The sequence below is a fragment of the Sciurus vulgaris genome, assembly GCF_902686455.1.
Source record: "Sciurus vulgaris genome assembly, chromosome: 2".
Classification (NCBI taxonomy): domain Eukaryota; kingdom Metazoa; phylum Chordata; class Mammalia; order Rodentia; family Sciuridae; genus Sciurus; species Sciurus vulgaris.
In genome coordinates this window covers 43035352-43058546 of record NC_136462.1, presented here as the reverse complement: position 1 = coordinate 43058546, position 23195 = coordinate 43035352, and the positions used below count along the sequence as shown (strand labels likewise).

Here is a 23195-nt window from a genome sequence, read left to right as displayed (position 1 = left end):
TTGAGCATGAAGGGGTGCTGTATTTTATCAAATGTTTTCTCAGCATCTATTGAAATGATGATATGATTCTTAACTTTAAGTCTACTGATGTAATGAATTACATTTATTGATTTCCGGATGTTGAACCCCACCCTGCATTCTGGGATAAACCCCACTGGATCATGGTGCACTGTCTTTTTAATATATGCCATTTGCCAGTATTTTGTTAAGAATTTTTGTATCTATGTTCATCAGGGATATTGGTCTAAAGTTTTCTTTCCTTGATGAGTCTTTGTCTGGTTTTGGTATCAGAGTATTACTAGCCTCATAGAATGAGTTTGAAAGGGTTCCCTCCTTTTCTATTTCCTGGAATACTTTGAAAAGTATTGGTATTAGTTCTTTAAAGGTCTTTTAGAATTCGGCTAAGAATCCATCTGGTCCTGGGCTTTTCTTGGTTGGTAGGCTTTTGATGGCTTCTTCTATTTCATTGCTTGAAATTGATCTTTTAAATTGTGTAGGTCTTCCTGATTCAGTTTGGGAGGATCATATGTCTCTAAAAAATTGTCAATGTCTTCAATATTTTCTATTTTGTTGGAGTGTAGATTTTCAAAGTAACTTCTAAATATGTTATGTATTTCAGTGGTGTCTGTCATGATCTGTCCTTTTTCATCACAAATTCTAGTAATTTGAGTTTTTTTCTCTCCTTCATTAGTGTGGCTAACGGTTTATCAATTTTGTTTACTTTTTCAAAGAACCAACTTTTTGAATTGTTTCTCTTGTTTCAATTTCATTGATTTTAATTACTTCCTGTCTTCTTCTATTTTTGGTATTGATCTGTTCTTTTTCTAGGGCTTTGAGATGTAATATTAGGTCATTTAGTTGTTGACTTTTTATTTTTTTAATGTATGAGCTCAATGCAATGAATTTTTCTTAGTACTGCTTTCTGAGTGTCCCAGATTTTTATACATTGTTTGTTGTTCTCATTTACCTCTAAGAATTTTTTTATTTCTTCCCTGATGTCTTCTGTTATCATTGCATCATTCAATAGCATATTATTTAGTCTCCAGGTGTAGGAGTAGTTTTTGTTTGTTATTGTCTTTGTGGCATAGCATATGGTCTGTTTTGGAGGATCCATGAGCTACTGAGAAGATAGTACATTCACTTGATGATGGATGAAATACTCTGTAAATGTCCATTAAGTCTATATCATTCATTGTATTAGTTAGTTCTATAGTTTCTTTGTTCAGTTTTTGTTTGGAGGATCTATCTGGTGGTGAGAGCAGTGTGTTAAAGTCCCCCACTATTATTGTGTTTGGTCTTTGATTCTTAAAATTGAGAAGGGTTTGTTTGATGTATATAGATGCTCCATTGTTTGGGGCATAAATATTTAAAATCATTCTGTGTTGCTAATTTATGCTCCCCTTAAGCAGTGTGAAATGTCCTTCTTTATCTCTTCTGACTAACTTAGGTTTGAAGTAAACTTTATCTGATCTGAGGATGGAGACCCCTGCTTTTTTACTGAGTCCATGTGCATGGTATGTTTTTCCCCATCCTTTCACCTGCAGTCTGTGGATGTCTTTTTCTATGAGATGAGTCTCTTGAAGGCAGCATATTGTTGGTTCTTTTTTTTTTAATCCAATCTGCCAGTCTATGTCTTTTGATTATTGAGTTTAGGTCATTAGCAAACAGGGTTATTATTGAGATACAATTTGTATTCCTGGTCATTTTGGCTTATTTTTGGTATTTAACTCGACTTGGTTTGTCCTTTAATTGGCTTTTCCTTTAGGGTAGTTCCTCCCTTTGCAGACTTGTATTATTGTTTTTCACTTCCTCCTCATGAAATATTTTGCTGAGAATGTTCTGTAGTGCAGGTTTTCTATTTGTAAATTCCTTTAACTTTTATCATGGAAAGAATTTATTTCATCATCAAATCTGAAGGTTAGTTTTGCTGGGTATAGGACTTTTGGTTGGCATCATGTTCTTTCAGAGCTTGAAATATGTTGTTCCAGGCCCTTCTTGCTTTTAGGGTTTGGGCTGAGAAATCTGCTGATATCTATATAGGTTTCCCCTTATAAGTGATCTGGTGCTTTTCTCTCGCAACCCTTAAAATTCCATCTTTATCTTGTGAAGTATTTTCATTATAATGTGCCTTGGTGTGGATCCGTTGTAATTTTGTGCACCTGGTGTTGTGTAGGCCTCTTGTATTTGATTTTCCATTTCATTTTTCAGGTTTGGGAAATTTTCTGATATTATTTCATTGAACAGGTTGTTCATTCCTTTGGTTTGTATCTCTGTGCCTTCCTCAATTGCAATAATTCTTAAATTTGGTCTTTTCATGATATTCCATAATTCTTGGAGGTTCCTTTCATGATTTCTTACTATCTTCTCAGTTCATTCAACTTTATTTTCAAGATTAAATATTTTCTCGTCATTATCTGAGATTCTGTCTTCCAAGAGATCTATTCTGTTGGTGATGCTTTCTATTGAGTTTTTAATTTGGTTTATTGTTTCTTCACTTCAAATATTTGTTTGTTTTCAGAATCTCTATCTCTTTATTAAAGTGTTCTTTTGCTTCCTGCATTTGCTCTTCTGTTTATTGGAATTGTCATGCATTGCCTGCATTTGCTCTCTTGTCTTTTGCCTCATGGACCATTTTAATTATGCAGATTCTAAACTCTTTTTCTGTCATTTCTATTGCCATGCTGTCATTGGATCTACCAAAATAGCATCTTGGTTTGTTAGGGACACTTTCTTCCCCTGTTTTTTTCATATTGTTTCTGTATATTCCCTTCTAGTAGTGAAGATCTGAGGTACTGAAGTTTCCCCCTTGCAGGTTTATTGTGACCCTGCAGTTTTCCAGTACTTCTCCTTTGAAGGGTAGATCAATATTAGAAGCACCCTATACAGAGAAAATGCAGCCCTGAACCAGATAGCCCCATAAAGACTTTAACACTATTGTAATAAACAGGATGAGTTCAATTATTATTTACAGTATTTCTAATGGAGAACAAAAAGGATGGGGAAGGGTGTAGGATGTAAGTGAGTAAATAGAGGTACCTGTCAAATGGCCTCCAGTCTCCTGTATGTGTCTCAGGAAGGGAGCTGCCTTCCAGTGATGGTGGCCACACCTTAGGAATAATTCAAAATGCCTGCACCAGCCTCCAAAGAAGCTGGGGAGCCCCAGTGAGAGGGTGCACAGAGTCAGCATGGGCAGGCAGGCTCAGCATCAGGCATCCGTCTGCCTCGACTTTTTCAAAAGAGAAAAAAAAATGATGAAATAATATATACTTCAGTAAATGAAGGTTTCTTTCCCTTTTTTGATTTTGTATTTCTGGAGCAAGTCACTTCTTGAAAAAAATGTGTGCTTCAGGAATTAGTTTTATTTTCCAACTGCAACAAATTATCACAAATTTGGCATCATTAAACAATAAAAATTTATTATATTACAGTTCTGGAGATCAGAAATCTGAAAAAAGCATTGGCTGGGCAGCATTCCTTCTGGAAGCTCTAGGAAAGAACTTGTTCTTTGCCATTACCAGCTTCCAGAGACTATCTGCATTCTTTTGCTCCTGGCCTTCACTTAGACCTCTGTTTCCCCCATCACATCTCTTCTCTGTAAGATCTTTCTGTCTCTCTCCATCTAGATATTCCAGAGTAATCTCCCCATCTCAAAATTCTTAACTCAATCACACCTGCAAATTCCTCTGCACTAGGTAAGGTATTCACATGTTTTGGAAATTAGGATAATGGATATCTCTGGGAGAAAGAAATTATTCTATCATACCTCATGCAAAGGCTCCATTGAGAGACCTATAAAGATTATCATATTAAGATTTATAAATTTTATTTCAAAGTAATGTTAAATTTTAAACAGTCTTTTAAAACATCTTTAAAGATCCCAATTTCCCTAATTTTTTAAATGTTTTCATTTAGCAGATAAAGTACATTAATTCAAATTTCAGTCACTGAATATTTCATTAAAGTGTTCATTTGTTGTCCATTTTTTCTATTTTTTACATAGTGAACCCAGATTTTCCCAATGCTTTTCTGTGATGTAATCTTGAGTTATTCTAGATAATATTCTTGCCATGTGAATCAGTTCTTCATAAAAGAATTTAACTCTTTCCACTTAGTTTTTCTATATGTAGACATTTTATTTTAAATTTTGTTTTTGGCCCATCAATACCTGGTTAGTAAAATAAAGGGTGTGTCTGAAGATTTTATTCTAGAGAAATGTATTTTAAGATTCAAAGGTAATTCTCATTTTCATGACTAAAACAAAACTGAGCTATCATCAGTTCAGTCTAATGTACTTATCTTTATTTTGTGACTGCTAATTCTTCCTTTTAAATACCAGAAAAGGGAGAAATGAACTCTAAAGTCTGTCTTTTAAACCAGAACATTTTGGTGGTTTGCTTTTAAAAGAAAAATGGACAGCATTCTAGATTAGTGATAGGACAAAACTCCAACAAAGGAATTAGGGAATTTGGGACGGGCCAACTTTAGTAACAGAATTTCAAAGCTATCTTCTTGGTAACAAGAATTATGAGGTAAATCAGGGATTTTACACAAACGGCAAAGGCCTATATCTCTAAATAACTTCAATAATATGTTCAGAATTCATATCTTTAATAAACAAAGTCCCAGTGTTAATTGACAGCAAAGCAAGCATAAATTTCTAGGAAAAGCAAGAGTCTCCTTCCCAAAATACTTTTTTCCTCCATTTGCTGATTCCTAAAATTCTTCTAAAAGTTTCTTAATCCTTGATGGTTTACAATGTAAATACTATTTAGAGCTTTGCCACATTCATTAAAATTGTTTTAAGTTGCTTTTCTTAGTCCCTATTTTATTAACTTGGTTTTGAAAAACTAATTAACTTCAAGATACCTGATAATGTGAAAAAGAAGAAACATTATGAAGTGGGGAATATTAATTCTAATTTTCTTAATTCTACACTTACCTTATTAAGACCCTTTGGAAAGAGGAAGTGCCATGAAGCACTAGCTTCTAGTGATAAATACAAAAGCAATCTGAAGAAACAGAATGTAAGGTTCTGAGGGAAGTTAACCACCCAAAGGGCTCTGTGGATTCTATAGATTTTAGTTAGTACCAATTCTGCATCTAGGTAACCATGTTAACTGCTAAGAAAAATTTGATTGTCATTTGAGTTTTGTGGTAAAGACTAAACCTGTTGATCTGAGTTTTGGAGGTAACACGTTCTTAACTGTTTTGTTTTTTTATGTAGTTTATTCCTGTTACCAACTCTCCTATGGATGGTGGATCATTCTACTCAATGAAAGCATCTCCCATTAAAATAACAAATGTAATTCTGCCTGGTGGATTTAGCCACTGCTTGGGACCTGATTTCACTTTAACTCCTGAAGCGGAAGGTATTTTGGCAAAGTCTCAGAGAGTGTAAACAAAACACTTCATAAAACAAAAATCTCACTTTGACTTTACTTTTAATATTCCTTAAAATTAGTTGTTTTAAATTCATATTTCTTAAAATTATATGTTCAAGTTTTCTGTGGCCATTCTGATTTCAGACTATGGTATTTTTTGCTCTACTCATCTACTAAGTTAGCTAAACATTTACCCTCTCTCAGTGTAAACTTTGTGATATTTGCCCTATTATTTCCTGACTTTTTCCAAAACATTTATTTCATTTTATTTATGGTGTAGCAAACTTACTAAGATCAATTAATTAGTGAATCCTGCTAAAAGTAGAAATCAGAAAATTTTGAATATAACAACAGAGCTAGTCACAGTGGCACATGCCTGTAATCCCAGCAATGTGGTAGGCTAAGGCAGGAGAATTACAAGTTTGGAAGTCAGTTTGGGAAACTTAGCAAGACCCTGTCTCAAAATAAAGCAAATGCCCCTGAATTCAATTCCCAGTACCATAAAAATATAAATAAATAAATAAAATAATAAAACAGAATCTTTGGGAACAGAGGATATCTTAGAAAGAGGTCATACTTTTTCACTGAGACCACTGATAAATTCATGAAGCAATACAAAGGAAGAGTTTCAAGAGGTAGAGCTTTAAAGGAGGGAATATATTAAAAGAATAGGACATGGAAATGATTTATTCTATTATATATGTTTTAATGCAGATTAATAACAAACCTGTTCCAGAATCCCAGATCTTCACTGGCTATCAACTGTTTTGGCAAATTGGGGATAGCTAGTCTTTCTTCAGGGCTCATCACTTCCATTCCCATTAACTTTCCCTTGCCCTCACACCACAGTATGAGACAATAAAACTCAACATTACAATAATTATAAAGTTATCTATGGTTAACAGTTTTAAAGTAAACACAGTTAAAAGACACCCAACTAATTTATTCTGTTATGATATTTATCTTATTTTTCATACTTCTACATATTTATGAGTTCACAGTTTTAGCAAAAATGAGAACTGGTTTTGTCTAATATGTAGAACTATACACAAAATTGGACACACCAAATTGTTTTTAGCCTCCCTTACAGTGTAATATCACCTTCAGGAATGTCTTTTTTTTTTTTCCCCTATTAGTTCAATCCTGGATTCATCTTCATAACTTCCTTTTCATATATCCTTCTTCAAGATTTGTTATGCAATAGTTTCTTAGGATTTTCTGGAAAAATCCTTAATTTCTTTCTTATTTTTTAATTTTTATTTTGAAAAGTATAGTTATTTCATCTGTACATTTATTACAGTATGCAGATCTGGATATTTCTATTTTTCAAAATTACCTAGAAAGGATCAAATTGATCCACTAACTCACAAAAATTTAAGCCATATTAAGTGCTAAGAATGAATGCCCAATTTTATATTTTTATTTTAAACATTTAATTCATACTATAAAACATGTATAGCATATTTTCATCTTAACCACAACCAAACCTGAATGCTTTTCATTATTTCATATTTTAACTGTCTGAATTCCTACTTTCAGACAAAAAAGACAAGAATACAGGGATCCTGACAAGTAATCCTCGAAGCATCCATGCAGAAATAGCTTTTCGGCAACTTAGAGGGATAAATCTCTCTCCCACTCTTCTGTCACATCAGAATATTACATCTCCAACTGCACAAATGTACCAGAGCAACCAAAATGAGGGAAGGTAAAGCTATTCTATTTTGATACCATCATTTTTCACCATTTAAAAAATCTCTCTACATTTGCCGGTTATGAATAGAAGTAGTAAATATATTATTATAAATTTACACTGACACCGGAGAAAAGTTGTCAAGCATGGGGCTTCTTTTCATCCATTCACCAAACCTTTCCCAAAGTTCAAAGTATTCACATAATAGTTCAAAAGATTTGAAATCCACCCTTACAGCCCAGCTTGATCCTAAGAACCTTGTTAGTCCTCATTCAGAGTTCACTCTGCTGCATAACACTTCCCTGCCTGAATTTCCTAGAGTTGCCTGTCCCCTGATTTTTTGCAGCTATACCTTCACTCCCCAATAGCATATGTAGTGCAGGCCTGGCTCTTTCTGCACTGACTCCCCTGCTATAATCAGTTGTGTTTCAGTTAGTCCTCAGGATAAACTAATTTTTAAATAGCCAAAAATAGAATCATTTCTCCTTTATATTATCTTCTTGAAATTGAATGCATATAAAATGTAGAAATTATTTACTGTACAATTACCTTAACTACCTCATTAAGAGATATTAAGTTACCATTATTTGACTTATAAATATCTTACTTCTTACAGAATTCCTGGGAGCAACTTTTCAAGATCAAACCGAATGTAACTGCCTAAAAAAAATGAGCATATGCCAGGAAACCTATTTCTTTTAGGAGTTGTGCAAAAGGTAGCAGACAATGGTCAGTGGAAAAAAAAAAAGAATAAGAGAATCATGTTACTTATGTTACTGAAGCACTTCAGTTCCAACTGAAGATAATCTATCACTCCTGATGAATTTGATTTAATATCACCTCTCTTAAACTTTCTTTATGGTTATCTTAATTATTTGGATTTCTATATTATAAAAATCATGAACTATTACAGGATTCAACAATTTGAAAAATGAATGTGACATAAAACAAAATCCAGAGAATCAAATGCTTAGTTCTGATATTAAAAGTATTCAATTATAGTCTGTCACATGAAGATATTAAGAAAAGGTAATTTTAGGAAATAAGCATACTTTCATTCATAGCATGTTCATTTGGAATTACTAAACTATAGTATACATTGCTTACCAAAAACAACCATTACTAAAGCTAGTTGTTTGCTACAGATTTTTAGGATAATACCTGAGAGAAAAAACAAAAACAAACAAAAGAACCAGGTCTTCCCTCAAGATTGTTGAGATTCAAATAGTAAGCATCAATACTAATTCCTCAATGTGAGCAAATCATTCCTGCTCTAAGAATGAAAAAGTCATATTTTTTGTATGAATCGTTAAATGTGCCTATAGGGAAAAATTTTGACAAGTAGTTTCAGGTTGAAAATATATCTTCAAACTGAGTGAAGTTTTGATCTTTAATAATTATATTTAACTGAAACAATTTTTTCTAAATTGCATGCTTAAAATATCATAACTATGGTTTTGAATTTGTTAAATAGTTATTTAAGTTGGTGATTAAATTATATTTATATATAAATAGGCTCCATGATTCAGAAAGTATCCTATTTTTAAAGTATTGGTTCAACATTTCATATAGTTTTCATGCAATTTATATGTTCTTTTAATAAAGAAATTGTTTTTGCCAAAATGTTTATACTTTATAATCTATTTGGCAATAATTTCAAAGGAATTTTGAAAAGATAGAGCTCCAATATATATGCAACAATTCTGTATTTTTCTTCCTCAACTGCTGTATGTTTGTAATTTAATCATGTAATACATAAAATTTCAGACCTAATTATAGACTGATTTTACACTTCTTAATGTGTGGTTTTTAAATAACTATTACACAAGTGGAAATAGGTCCTTTGTGTAAAAAACAACTATGCAGTTCTTAAGATGTCCAGAAGATGTCTTTGTTGCCCTTTAGTTTTACAACTGCTTTTATTACAGTATTGTGACCACGTCTACTCTATTACTAAACTGGCATCATTTGGATTTTTTTTCTTTTATGATTATATATAATGAAATGATGAATATGTGCAATTTTAATAACAAAAGTGTCTTAAAATATGTAAGTGGGGAAAATAGGTATAATATGTTTTCACTGGAGAAAAATATTCAAAAATAGAAAAGTAGAAAGCAGGAAAAAAAACATACCACATCCACTTAACATTTTTGCACATTTTTTTAACCATTTTTCCTATGAATTTTTAAATTATATTTGAGATTTTTCATTTGAATTGAATGTTAGTTCACACTGTTAAATTTTGAGGTATCATATAGCTCTTAATAAATTTTTAATTATATCTAAATTTCTTCTTGAAAATAATTTTAATACATAATTTGATAGCAACACTAATAATAATAAACACATATTTAGGCATTGGTAGGTATTATACAGAATATAAATATAGACTCAACATTTAAGAACCTTTTGATAAAATACACAATTAAGTATTTTCATATAAAAGTACTGAATGGGTGATTGTTTACATGATTTGGCATAGCAGTTCTGAATTTTTTCTGTTATGACAGCAGATGTTAACTAACATGATATGCAACAACCCCTGGAAATACTTAAATAGGCTAAGCTATTAGTATACACAATTCATAAGGTAAAGCTGTACCCTCTGTTCCTTTCCTATTCAACAAAACAAATGAAAATATTACTGAATATAAGTGATTTTTATAGGAGTGATTTTGTTATTAAAATAATTAAATAATTCACAAACTGAAATTTAAGTTGTAACGACAAAATTAAATTTTTTAAAAATTAAATTTTGTCGTTACAAATTATTTGTAATATTCTAAACAACTGATTGCAACAAAACAAATAGTGCTATAAATTTACAAACCACTAACCCACATTTTAGGTGACATAATACTATGAAATAGGCATGGTGTGTACTGTATTCACTTACACAGAAACTGTGACTACAAAAAGAACAGTACATATCACACCTAGTTCTACATTTTTTTCAACTCCAAATTCATTGTTTTTTCCATAACAAGTGAATTGGCAATTAATTATTAATAAGGCAGTTTAATAATTTATTGTAGAGCCCTAATGTATGTAAAGACTGTAAACTATTCATTCCCTTCCAGTGTATTTAGCTTAGATAAAATGTATAATTTCTGTAACTGCAATATAGCAAAAGTATTATTTCTTTGCATCCAGCAAATGTCTCGATAGATTTATTTTGTATGCAATCATGTGCATGATTATTTGACTTATTTTCAATTTTCAATTCCACAAACAACCTGGAAAGCTAGAAATTAGGGCACTTCATAGATTAGAAGCCTACAATGCTGAACTGAATGTAGATAATGTCATACTGACCTTCTGATTCTATACATGAAGATTAATTAATTTGTTAGATAAGAACTTTATTACTTACTCCTATTTTTATAGCCCTGGATTTTTCTATTGTCACAAAATTAACAATGGTTGTGAACATGTTTTTGCCTAGCATTTATATTATACACTGTTACCTATGAATGTACACTGCATGTATGTTTATAGTCACTATTGACTAGTTTGAAAATAATCCTGCCATGTCTTTTTATCATACATGATGAGAAATGTTTAATATTTTTAAAAAGTAGATTTTAGTCACTTTCTAGGCTCTTAGCTTCAATTAAATGTTACTTATAAAAGAAAGTAAATTATTTATAGTTTTTTGTGAGTAGAAGCAAGTATTTATGGCCAAGTTCCATTAGGGTTTTTTTATTTTTTGTCATTTAGTTTTTATTCATAATCACAAACTTAACTCTGCAATCCAGCTAGATTTGGGAGGGAAATAAGGAAAATATGGAACCATGAATTTGTTTACAGACTAGAAATTGTTTGGTTCTTCTGATGCCTCTGCTATAAAACTTAATGATTCTAGATAACTTCCAAGCACAAAACTTCTTAAATTCATTTTTCTACACTTCCCTCCATTATTGAAATATTAAATATTACAATTTAAATTTGCGCTGCCTTTTAGTACTAGTTCAATAAGGAATACACAGTTATTAGAAATATTCCACTTTGTTTTTATTTATGTTACCATTCTACCATTGTTCTTTTGTGAATAGAAGTGTTTTATAAACTACTTAAAAACATCTCAGTCTATATATTTTTATCTTAAAATTTTGTTTTGGTGACAGTTTTTCCTTATAATTAGATAAAATTAACAATTTAATAGAAAAAATTTGTAAACTGAATAGAGAATAGCATATTCAAAGAAACAGAAGTATTTTTAAAAATATTAAAACCTTAAGATAAATTATTTATCTTTTATATTTTGTTAGGTCTTAACTATATGATATTTTAGGTAAATCAAAAAATCAATTAATCAACATTGTCATGGTCCACAGAAGATAGCAATGATTCTGAAATACATACAATAGATTTTTCTTTGTATTGTATCATTTAATGTAACAGTATTTCCACATACTGTGAATAAGAATCCATCCGGATAATATATTTTGGTGAGCTTTTTAAATAAATTACATTTGATCAAACAATAGACATAAAATGTCTTTCACAATAGTTTTCTACATTTTTTTCTGGCATTTAATTTTACAATTCTAATTTCTAAGTTTTTAAAATATATTCCAGCAGAGTTAAATATTATACATACAAGATTAGTGGTGGCCTTACTACTTTGCAAACCATGAAATAACAACTATATTCTAATCAGAAAAAAGTTATATTACTCATGACTTGTGTGTTTTATATCTTATTGTAAAATTAGGTTTTTCTTTCCTAGAGAATGTTTTTGATAATTTTAGTGGCTTGGCTCTACTATTTGTTTCATCTTTAATTATAACCTAGTGCTCCCTCTCCCCTCCTTCCCAGAATGTTTTACAAGTATGTCTCTCAAAGAAGAACCAAAAATAGACTAATCTATTAAAAAATATATCAATAACATTTTAAAGTTTCAAATTATTTCTTATTCCTTCCTATCAATTTGGCTTAAAACAGATATTTACAAACACCGGTAGCCTACTTTTCTATGGCCTTTCATTTTTTATGAAGTGCTTTAAAAGAGTTCAATCAACCTTAATGGTACAGTTTTAGTTAAGGAAATAGAATGAGGAGAAGTCAATTTGAGCTCCCAGATGAACAAGTGTCTTCAGAAAGAATAGGTATAAATGGGTTTAGAAACCAGGAGTACAGTAAAATGCAGTGAGCAGAGCACTCGGGGAAGCCAGACACAATGGAAAGAGTAAAATACTGCAGAGCTTTTTAAGCTGCATACAATTGGAACAATGGACTTGATCTAGCCATCTATGTTAAACTGTTAAAAGATAGGTGAAAAGCAAGCTGGAATTCTATATAAAATGTGTTGAGGAACAGTAAATGAAAAGCTTTAAATCTAAAGAGAATGAATGCAGTCATTCAATAGGATGGAAATGAAGTCAAAATTGGCATATTTCCCTGGTTAATTTTCCTTGTGAAGGACTGTGTTCTATTTTAGGCATTAAGACCACTATTTGCAACAAAATATCTTTAAGCTGCCACCACTGGAGTTTTTAAACAACATAGTATATACATGCACATACATATACAATCACAAATAAAATTATAGCATATAGGTCTCACATAATTATAGCAAGTTAGTTTTATAGCTTATAACAATCATTACACTATGTCAACTTCTTGCACTACAAAAAAAGACACAAAGGCACAAGTATACAATTATGAAAATTTGAAATAGAAAACAAAATTAGGTCATGTTGCTCATAGAATAGGGAATTATTAAGTGGTTTAAATTTTTAACTAAAAGTCAATTGAGTCTTCTTTTGTACATTTTGTAAAAATTTTATTCTTAAATGCATTATTTTCCTACTTTAATAAATAAAACTAATTCAATATCATTGTAAAAGGGGGCCATTAAAAATAAACTCTAGAATTTGAAGCTGTTAAGTATTTAAGAAAATGAAAAAAATCATACTTCAACTCATCAATCATTAGCATCTTAGAGAAATAAATGTACTTCAAAATAATTGCTAAAAATTAGCAGAATATAACAGCTGCAAATAAAATTATTGTATATACAGCATAGTAGATAGTTCATATGTCAAAAAATCTGGAAAGCCAGACTCATAGAATGAGACTTAGGGGAGCTGGGTGGCCACAATCACAGGCAATGTCATGCCAAGGAACAAATTAAATAGGATGCAAGTGTCTTGCTGCTGCCCAGACGTGGTGCCACTATATGACTGCTACTGACTCTGGATGTTCTAGCTGCTATCAGATTGAATTAGAACCATTCCTACTTGTTTCTCATGCTCTGAACTGAGAACTCCAAGAAGAAGATAGTCAAATCTAAAGGGGAAAAAAATTCACTTACAAACTTTAGTTATGAGTGTTTAAGAAAAACATCTGTATTTTCCAACTTCCATGGTGGTAGCTGTGGCCTGTTTTCCCACTAAGGCCTTCAAAATGGAAAATTCCATAAAGAAACAGGATTCAAATGTTAAGCCAAAAGGAGACAAATATGCAGTATATTACATGATTTAAAATATAATGAATCAAACAGGAACATTGGTGCTTTCAGTATCTGGAATTTAAAAAAAAAAAAAAAGGAATTGCTTCATTAAAAAGTGGGAAGATATTGGTTTAGTGGACAATGAGAATTGTTCTATTTTCCCTGCCCTAATTAATTTCCCTATCCCCTTTCTTCAGATTCCTTTGGAAAACCCTGCCCCAATTCTATGTGTTAATAAAGTTGGGACTACCAGTCATAGGAGTAGGTGGGTACATAAAGCCTGAAATTCAGATATGAAAACTCAGAGTTCTTTGGTTTATTTACTTGATTGCAATTGTTAACTGAGAGGATGTGAGTCTGAAGTCTCTGGCAGCCATTTATTTGTCTGCCTCTAGAAAAGTCTACTTGAAGAATAAGGCAATGCAAAGAAAGAGATAAAAAGTTTTTTACAGCAGTATCTGAGCCTCCAGATGCAGTTTTTCCTTAAGATGTACCCTTGGACTTCCCACTTACATGAGTCAGTGAATCCTTTGGGTGGTGAATTTTTGTCACTTGCAACAAAGTGTTCAGACTCCATGCAAATGCATAAACTTTAGGAGATAAACTCGGCGTCACTTCTATTTTGAGTCTCACAATTACAGATAAAAGTGGAATAGGAAAGATTTAGGCTATAGTTTGTAAAACAGATTATTCTTAAAAGTAAAGAAAATGCAACCTCTTAGGATCAAAAAGGGAAAGCTGTGAAGTTAAAAATTTCTTGAGAATATTTTTAAAAAATCAAAAGTGGGAGTATAAGACAAATTATTGCACAGGAACTAGATTTTGACAAAAGAATTTCCAAGTAGAAAAGAAATAACCGATGTTTCATAGCATGATTTTTTTTAAAAGACTAGAATCTGGCCTACTTGTGGTAGTACAAAGCCTAAACAATACTATTAGTAGTCAAGGGGGTCAGTTCAATCCAGGTCTGTTATAATCAGTTAAAAAGTTTGGATGTGAGATGTCTCCCAAAAGTTCCTGTATGAGACAATGCAGACAATTAGAGGAGACATGACTGGGTTATGAAAAGTTTAACCCATCAGTGAATTAATCACCTGACAGGATCAACTGAAGGTGGGTAGGGTGTGGCTGAAGGAGGTGGGTCGTTGGGGGCATGCCTTTGGGGTATATATTTTTTTATCTGGTAAGTAAATTCTTTCCTTTCTGATCATCACGGGAGCTGCTTCCCTCTACATACTCTTCTGCCATGATGTTCTGCCTCACCTAGAGCCTTAAAGAATGGAGCCAGCTGTCTATCAACTGGAACTCTGAAACTATGAGCCTCAAATAAACTTTTCCTCCTCCAAGATTGTTCTCAGGGTCTTTTAGTTCCAGCAACGAAAGAGCTGACTAAAACACTATCTATATAACTTCTCTGGACCTTCAGGTGTTTTTTTTTTCATAAAGTAAATACCTCTAAAGTTATAATATTCAAAGTTCATTTTAGTCTATTACAATTTTTTACTTCTCCTACCAATATGGGCTTAGAAAAAGGCATGATAAATACTCAGAACAGATTTTAATCACAAATTTCAGTTTAATCAGACTATAATTTGGTGACATTTATCTTTAGAATTCTCTTTCAAGTTGCTTATGAATTTCAAATTTAGTTCCCTTTCAACTTCTGAAATATAACCATATAAATATAAATATAATCTTTATATTTATATCTTTAATCTTTTTATTGTAGTAAAATATACAAAACATAAAATTTACCATTTTAACCTTTGAATTTTTATTAAGGCCAAATGCACATAACAAAATTTATCTTAAATCATTTTTAATTGTACAGATTGATGTTAAGTATATTCACAAAACCATCTCCATAACTGTTATCACCTTGCAAAATTCTGTACCTATTAAATAACTCCCTACTACCCTATCCCCAAATTCTTGTTAATTATCACTATATTGTCTTTATTTTACTACTCTAGGTACCTCATATAAGTATAATTGTGCAGCATTTGTACAGTAATTTTGCAAATGGCTTATTATACTTCCCATAAGGTTTTCAAGGTTAATCCATGTTCTAGTATGTGTTACAATTTCCTTCCTTCTAAAAGCAGAATAATATTCCACTGTATGTATACACCACATTTGATTTATTCATTCATCTGTTCATAAATACTTGTTTTACTTCTACCTTTTGGCTATTGTCAATAATGTTGCTATGAACATGGTGTACAAATATCCATTTGAATCCTTTCAGTTCTTTGGGGAGATACTTAGAAATGGAAGTGATGAGGGGCTGGGGAGATAGGTCAGTTGGTAAAGTGCTCACCTTGCAAGCACAGAGCCCAGGGTTCAATCCCCAGCACCGCAAAAAAAAAAAAAAAAAAAAACTATCATGATGTAGAAATGGAAGTGATGAATCATATGGAAATTCTGATTAATTTTTAATATTTTTTTAGTTGAAGATGGACACAATACTTTTATTTTTATGTGGTGCTGAGGATTGAACCCAGGGCCTCACACATGTGAGACAAGCATCTACCACTGAGCCACAACCCCAGCCCCTCTGATTAATTTTTTAAGGAGTCACCATATTATTTTCTATAGCAACTCTACCATTTTATATTCCCACCAGCAACGCACAAAGGTTGCAATACAGAACTGTTATGCATTAAAACATTTTATTAGTTATTTTAAAAAAATATATTTGGCAAACAGATATAAAGATGATCATCTAAAACCGACCAGCTATCATTTTTTAAACTTTTAATTTTTAGTTTCTCAGTTGTATATTTTTACAGAATTAAAATATAAAATATATGATTTTTTTCACATTACATACCTAAACATATTCCATGGTATGGCAAAATTAACATAATTATCACTTTCATTTTTGTGTTATAGTCAACCAAGGGTAAACAGTGTAATTTTCTTAATCATTAAATCATGCAACATTTAAGTTTCTTCAAATTTTCTATCATTAGAATTTTGTAATAAACACATATGTGCATTAGTCTTTTTCTTCCCTTGAATTAATTCTAAGTATTAATCAGTTAAAGGGTATGCAGATTTTTAGACTATTTCTAATAAATATTAAATTTATTTCCAAAGTGATCTTATAGATTTGTATTACCCCAGCATTCTAACCAGAAGGGCTCATTATAGGAGCTACTGTTATTCCTCTATCCATCACTACTCCTCTAATTTTCTATCACACAGTAAACAAAACATAAATGTCCATTAACTGAATTGATGAATGAATAAATGAGCCAGCCATGGAGGCACACACCTGGAATCCCTGAGGCAGGAGGATCACAAGTTCAAAGATGGCCTCAGCAACTTAACAACACCCTAAGCAACTTAGTGAGAACCCATATCTAAATAAAATATTAAAAAAGGGCTGGGGATGTGGCTTAGTGGTTAAGTACCCCTGGGTTCACTCCCTGTTACCAAGGGGGGAAAATATATAAATTTTATTTAGCATTTATGTATAATAAACAAAATAGTTATCTGCCATGCTCAATTCATCATAACTGAAATGCAATTGGTTCTAATTTGTTTCGTTTATCTGTGAATTTTATATCTACCAAACTGTAAACTCTTTAAGTTAAATGTTTTTTAATCACTGTATCTGCCAAACTGATTAGCAAAAATTTTGCATACAGTAGGCATCAATAAATATTTCAGGTTAAATTAAAGTATATTTTTTGTTTGACCTAGTGAAAATAATTGTAAAGAATCATGATAAAAGTAAATTATATATGCATTACAAATACATACCACAAGGACCCTTTTTTATGTTAAAGTAGAATAAAATTAGTATGTAAAAAGGAAACCTTAAACTATCCTGATAGTCAATGTAGTATTCAATTTTTCAGATTGTAAATTATAATGGGAATGTTACTAGAACTGTCAAATTCTTCCCAAAGCAATCTTCAAGGCTAATCAACATAGACAATCACTCTTTTCATTTCTACAGCAAGAAGAAAATTTTAAGCAATATCTTTTGATTGGGGTTGTCTTGAAAATTGCTTAGTTGGAGGCCTTATTTTAAAATGCAACAAGCCTGAAATATTAGATGTAATTTGCCATGCAGTCTAGAGAAAGAATGAGGCATTTGGTACATTTTTCTTAATTATTTCTGATTGCTGCCTGGGTAGCTCCAGCACTTCGTCATCTTCAAAATCTACTTTGAGGGCTTCAACATCTTTTGACCACTACTTTTAATCAAAAAGGAGATAAAATAATTTGACTACTACAAGGTAGAAACCTTCCCAATACTTGCTTTAACATTTTTATTTAATTGACCTTAAGGAAAGAGCTTTCAGAAGTTAAATTGTTGGTACTTAATGAAAACTGATTAAAGTGACATATTACCTGATGTTAATACTGACAGAATCACTGTCCCAGGAAAAGTGGTCAATACTGAAGTTACCAGAATTTAGTTTTCTAATGATAATTCATTTTGTTTAGGTCTGAATATGTTGCAAGTATGTTATTTAGAAAATTCAAATTTACTTGCAAAAAATAAAGTTTTGACTATTTCTACCCATAGCATGATAAATTTTATATAAAATACAACAGCAGAAATACAGAGTTATATGGAAATTTAGAGATGCAGTCCAATTTCTAAATATTACTGAGGAAGACATTGGGGTCTGAAAAGTCTTAAGTGATTTGCCCAATGTCAAATTATCAAGTTTCTTACAGATATTGAATTATAATTTAGATATCATTAATACTAATTAAATATGCTTTCCATAACTCTATAAAAATCATAATCTTTCACAGTGTTTTGTTAAATTCCTGTTGTTATAATCTGGAGTAAGGTTCCAATCTTCCTTTGTCAAAGATATAAGGAAAACACTGATCTAGTGAATGGAGAACATGTAAACAGGACAAAGTATTTCAGAGTGCTCTCAGGTAGGGATGGTTTTTATGCCTGAATGGAAGAGCCATTCTCTTTAGGAGGGGGCAGTAATAGGGTATAGGTAATAATATCAAAAGGAGGGGAAAATCAGCTTAAGGCCCTCATTCTTGAAGATTGTTCACTGACTTATAAGGCAAATTACTATTCATTCTGTACATCAGGAGACAACGGAATAAAAATTTTCTCAGGAAAAGTCCATATAATATTCAGGTTAGTATTTTTAAGACATATTGTAAAGAACATCTATATTGAGAAAAGGTATAGACAGATGAAGGAATTTCATAAGAATAAATGTAACTTAGGTTTTCACAGCTGATTATTCTACTCTGAGTGCATTTGGGTACACCAATGATATAGATACTGAATTATGGAATTCAGAGTGTATACTTCTACACTTTTGGGGACATTCACAATAAAAAAATTGATATTCTATAGTACAGAGATGAATATTTATTTGATTTTATTACAAGTATTAGGCAAAGCATCGATATACTTAGAAGAAACCTCACCTCTAAGATTTTATTTTCATTATTATAATGCGAGGTAAAAAAGTTCACAGGGGAAAAATCCATAGGCTAGTTTTACATAGAAATCACAGATAAAAATGATATGATTATCTCCACAAGTAAATGCATTTTTCTTATATATGTTATTCTTTACTGGCATATACATTTTCTACCAATTACAAAGTCTTGAGGAAGAAAAATTTCTAAGTAAAAACATGGATCCAATATTTGCCTTGAAATTCATAAATAACAGACTTTAAAAGTTCAGTGGGATTAATAATTATTCTAATGTTCATTTCTACACATTTGTCTTATTTTAAACTGCCTTAAAAAGATCTCAAAGAAAAATTTAAAAAAATTATTGGCATAAATTTTATTAAAATGACTATATTTAAAATTACATTGCAAAAGGCAAACCACATATGAAAATTTATTCCAGTAATAGTCATTGCAAGCTCAACAAAATAATTTTCATGTATTTTGTTTTGCATGTTATACATAATATACATTTTACATATGTAGAAATATTTTACATATATCCATATCTGTATATATACACTGTATTTTACATGTATACTAAAAATATGGATTTTTGTATACAACACTGGAAAAAGACATAATAATCTTGAGAATGTACACATAAATTCAGTAAATGTTCTCATTTACTATAAAAATGAACTATTTTTATGGAGTTCAAAGGATGATCTATTGATCTAACATTACAGTAGTACAGAATCTATGCAGTCTGATTATCAGAGGCCCAGATTTACCAGTATGCCAAATAACTTGCAGTAATTTTAAACTATAACACTAAAAAAAAATTACATTTCTCTTCCTATGAAGTATCAATACTATAAACTATTTCTTTATTCAGGAAAATTAACATTTTCCAAATTACTTTCTTTATATAGGAATTGATCCAGGGAACTTTACCACTGAGCTATATTCCATCCCTTTTAATTTTTTATTTTGAAAGGGTCTCACTAAGTTGCTAAGACTGGCTTTGAACTTGTAATCCTCCTGCCTCAACCTCCAGAGTCACTGGAATTACAGGTGTGTGCCATAGTACTGACCACTAAGTCTTTTTATTGACTACCCATTGACTTAATGATTTAATAGCTTGGTGGAGTTCTTGGAAAAGGGAGTATTTTTTGTTAATTTTTTGTTTTAAGTTTTTATGGCTTAAAGATTATAAAACTAATAAATGTTACCATGTATGATGGCACATGCCTGTAACCCCAGGAAATCAAGAGAGTAAGAGGCAGGAGGATCACAAGTGTGAGGCCAGCCTTGGCAAAATAAAAAGGGATGGAGATAGAACATGTATGGGTTCAATCCCCAGTACTGCAAAAGAATAAAATAATAAATAAAAATTTAAAAATCATAATAAAATTGTTTAAAAATTTATTAGCAGTACAAAGGAGTACAAGCAAAAAGTAAAAGCTGCCCTACCATCAAATTCCAGTTACCCTCCCGAAGTTAAAGACTATCGTATTTTCTCATGTAACCTTCTGAAATAAGCATACAGAAAGCATATTTGTATTTATAGTGAATTTTTATATAGATAAAACAATACTGCACAAACTAATTTTTCATTTTTTTTTACTTAATATAAGTTGGGCGTCTTTGCATAGAAGATGTACTTCTTTTTGGGCCTAATTTAACTTGTTACATATACAAAGAATTTTTTTTTCTTATAAATGGTCTAATTACATCTTTGTACAAATCTTTGCACACTTAGGTTAGACACCTGTAAGGCATTTCAAGAAATAAAATTTCATTGTCAAAAGAAACTGCATTTTAAGTTTTGCTTGATTCCTCTATCGTCCCATAAACACTGATTTTTGTCATTTATATTTTTGTATAAATTTTATTTGCTAAATATAGTTTCATTCCCCTAAAAAACTATTTAATGTGAATAAACTCTAACTTTCCATTCAATAGTAATGAGTCTGAAAAGATTATAAGAGGATATTCCACCATTAGGCAAATTGCACCTAACTTCCCCCCATTCTTATGTAACTATAATTTTCCTACCAAGTAGAAATTCTGTTAACTTGCTTATTGCACTCCCTTATATATTCCTTCTCTAGGTAAGTGAAGAGATAATGTTCACAGGATTCTAAATGGTACACCTAAAAACAGAGAATTTAGCAAGCAGATATGAAGAAAAGAGCATCTATTTCAAGTTATTGTAATTCTAGCTTTAGATATCAGTATTAATAACAAGGCATCATATTTTGTATAACACTATCAGTAGAAGCAAGTAATTGATGTTCCAATCTTAGTATAAGATGCTGGGATGAAGACTCTGAAATTTGCATTATTATCTCTCAATTATGTGTACCAAAACCAAGGGAAATCATACTTAATGCAGATGTGGTATAAATTAATTTTGTAAATCAAATTATACCTCTGGATATACAGAATTTTGATCTTCTACTGACATTATATTCACAGTTTTACAAAATGTAACAATTTTACAATGAAGTTTTATCAGCTTAGATATTGTTTTATTATTAGTCTACCAAAAATTGTTTTTATATACCTATGTTCCCTTTTTGAACAACTAATAAAACCAGTTTCCTGTTGTGATATTCTAAATTAACATTAACTAAAACACACCTAAAATTAAACACCTGTTAGGTTATTGATACAAAATGATAGTGAACTTTAAGAGCTATCCAAGAAACTTCAGAATTCTTGATCATAACCAAAATCTGCAACCATCCTTTCACCCTATACTTCCCATCAGCAATTACCTTAAATGTTTCAGAACTATAATTTTAAAGTATTATACGATAAAGCTTAAAATCAGCAAATGGCAGATATGATTGTTACATCTTATTTGATCTATTTATGTTTGTGAGGTATGAAATTTTCTGTATTAAAGGAAGTTTCATATGAAACTTTGTAATTAACTGCTGGTCACTCCTGTCTGTAATATCCTCAAAACTGAGTATCACCCAACCTGCATACCTGTGAATATGCCCAGTCACTGAAATTTCTACTCACCACATACCCATTCACATGATCTCTTAAAAATATCCATATTATAGGGCTGGGGGTATGGCTCAGTGTAGAGAGCTTGCCCTGCATGTGCAAGGCTCTGGGTTTAATTCCCAGCCCTACCCTCTACACACACACACACACAATCACATCATGATATGTGATATAAAGCAATGAGATGAATTCTAGCAATTAAAAAAATTGATCATCTTATAGTCCCTTTCTTCTCCCAGTGGTTTTCTTCTTTGATTATCATTCCCATAAGGCCTAAACCCTGGCATTTCAATCTGATGACTTCACTTTTTTTTTTTTTTTTTTTTTTTTTTTTTTAATATTTCTAAGTATCTTTTCTATCTTTTACCTTTCTCCCAAGGTCCAATGTCTGTATTTCTAACTAGATATATGTACCTGAATAGCCCAACTGCCCATTAAACACATCTCTTAAAATGGCTTCACTATCTCTCTTCTCAAAACTATTCTTTCTCCTTTGCTTAATTTAGGGTGCCACAAACTTTGTGGTCACTGGACTTGGAAGGTTGGGTTCATCATCATCCTTTTTTCTTGGGTCTCCTCACACTCCTCTGCACCTTGTCCCATCCCCATCCATTTACCAAATTCTAGCAATTCTGCTTCCTTTCACTGGAAACTCAGCTTTTTAATGCCTTGAGGTAATTTTGCCCATTTTTGTTATCATTCTTGCTTCTTAACTTTACTTTAAAATTTCACCTTTCTTTACATATTATTCTGGTGCTGCAGGTTGCATTATTTTTGCAAAGTAAGAGCTTCATGATAATTTGTGTTTACTTTTTAGCAAGAGGAACAGCTTGAGTATGAGCTTAAAACTGGATTGACACTATAACATTACACAAAAACATGTATGTCATGATTATGACTTGCTATACATTTTTTTCTGGTTTAAGTAGCAGCTTCAGATTTTTATCATATTTTAATTTCATGTGAACAAGGAAGGTAGCAGAAAACAGATGGAGAATTGTGAAGACATACAGACGTGAGCTCGACTCCCACTTTCATCATTTCACTTTTCTGAAGCTAAGGTTCCTTATATTTGAAATGAGAATAATAATAAAACTACCTCATAAGGTTAAGATTAAATGAAGTGCAAAAGGAACCCATTTCTATGTATGCTCTAAATATTTGTCAAATGAATTAATAAATGAATGTTCCTCCATTTGGAATACCTGCTCTCTCACATTTTCATCGTTTA

The 23195-nt window shown here is 31.4% G+C and overlaps 1 protein-coding gene and 1 long non-coding RNA gene across 2 annotated transcripts in view; one reads left to right on the top strand and one right to left on the bottom strand.

The window, feature by feature from the left end:
* The window catches only part of LRRC9 (leucine rich repeat containing 9), a 99527-nt gene extending 91668 nt beyond the window's left edge, over window positions 1-7859 (top strand). The window contains exons 31-33 of the mRNA XM_079125790.1: window positions 5225-5369; window positions 6921-7089; window positions 7691-7859. Of these exons, the coding sequence (XP_078981916.1) occupies window positions 5225-5369; window positions 6921-7089; window positions 7691-7730 (354 nt within the window). The 3' untranslated portion in view covers window positions 7731-7859. The remainder of the gene's footprint in view (window positions 1-5224; window positions 5370-6920; window positions 7090-7690) is intronic.
* Window positions 1-23195, bottom strand: part of LOC306653063 — a 287321-nt gene that overhangs the window by 78296 nt on the left and 185830 nt on the right. The window lies entirely within an intron of this gene.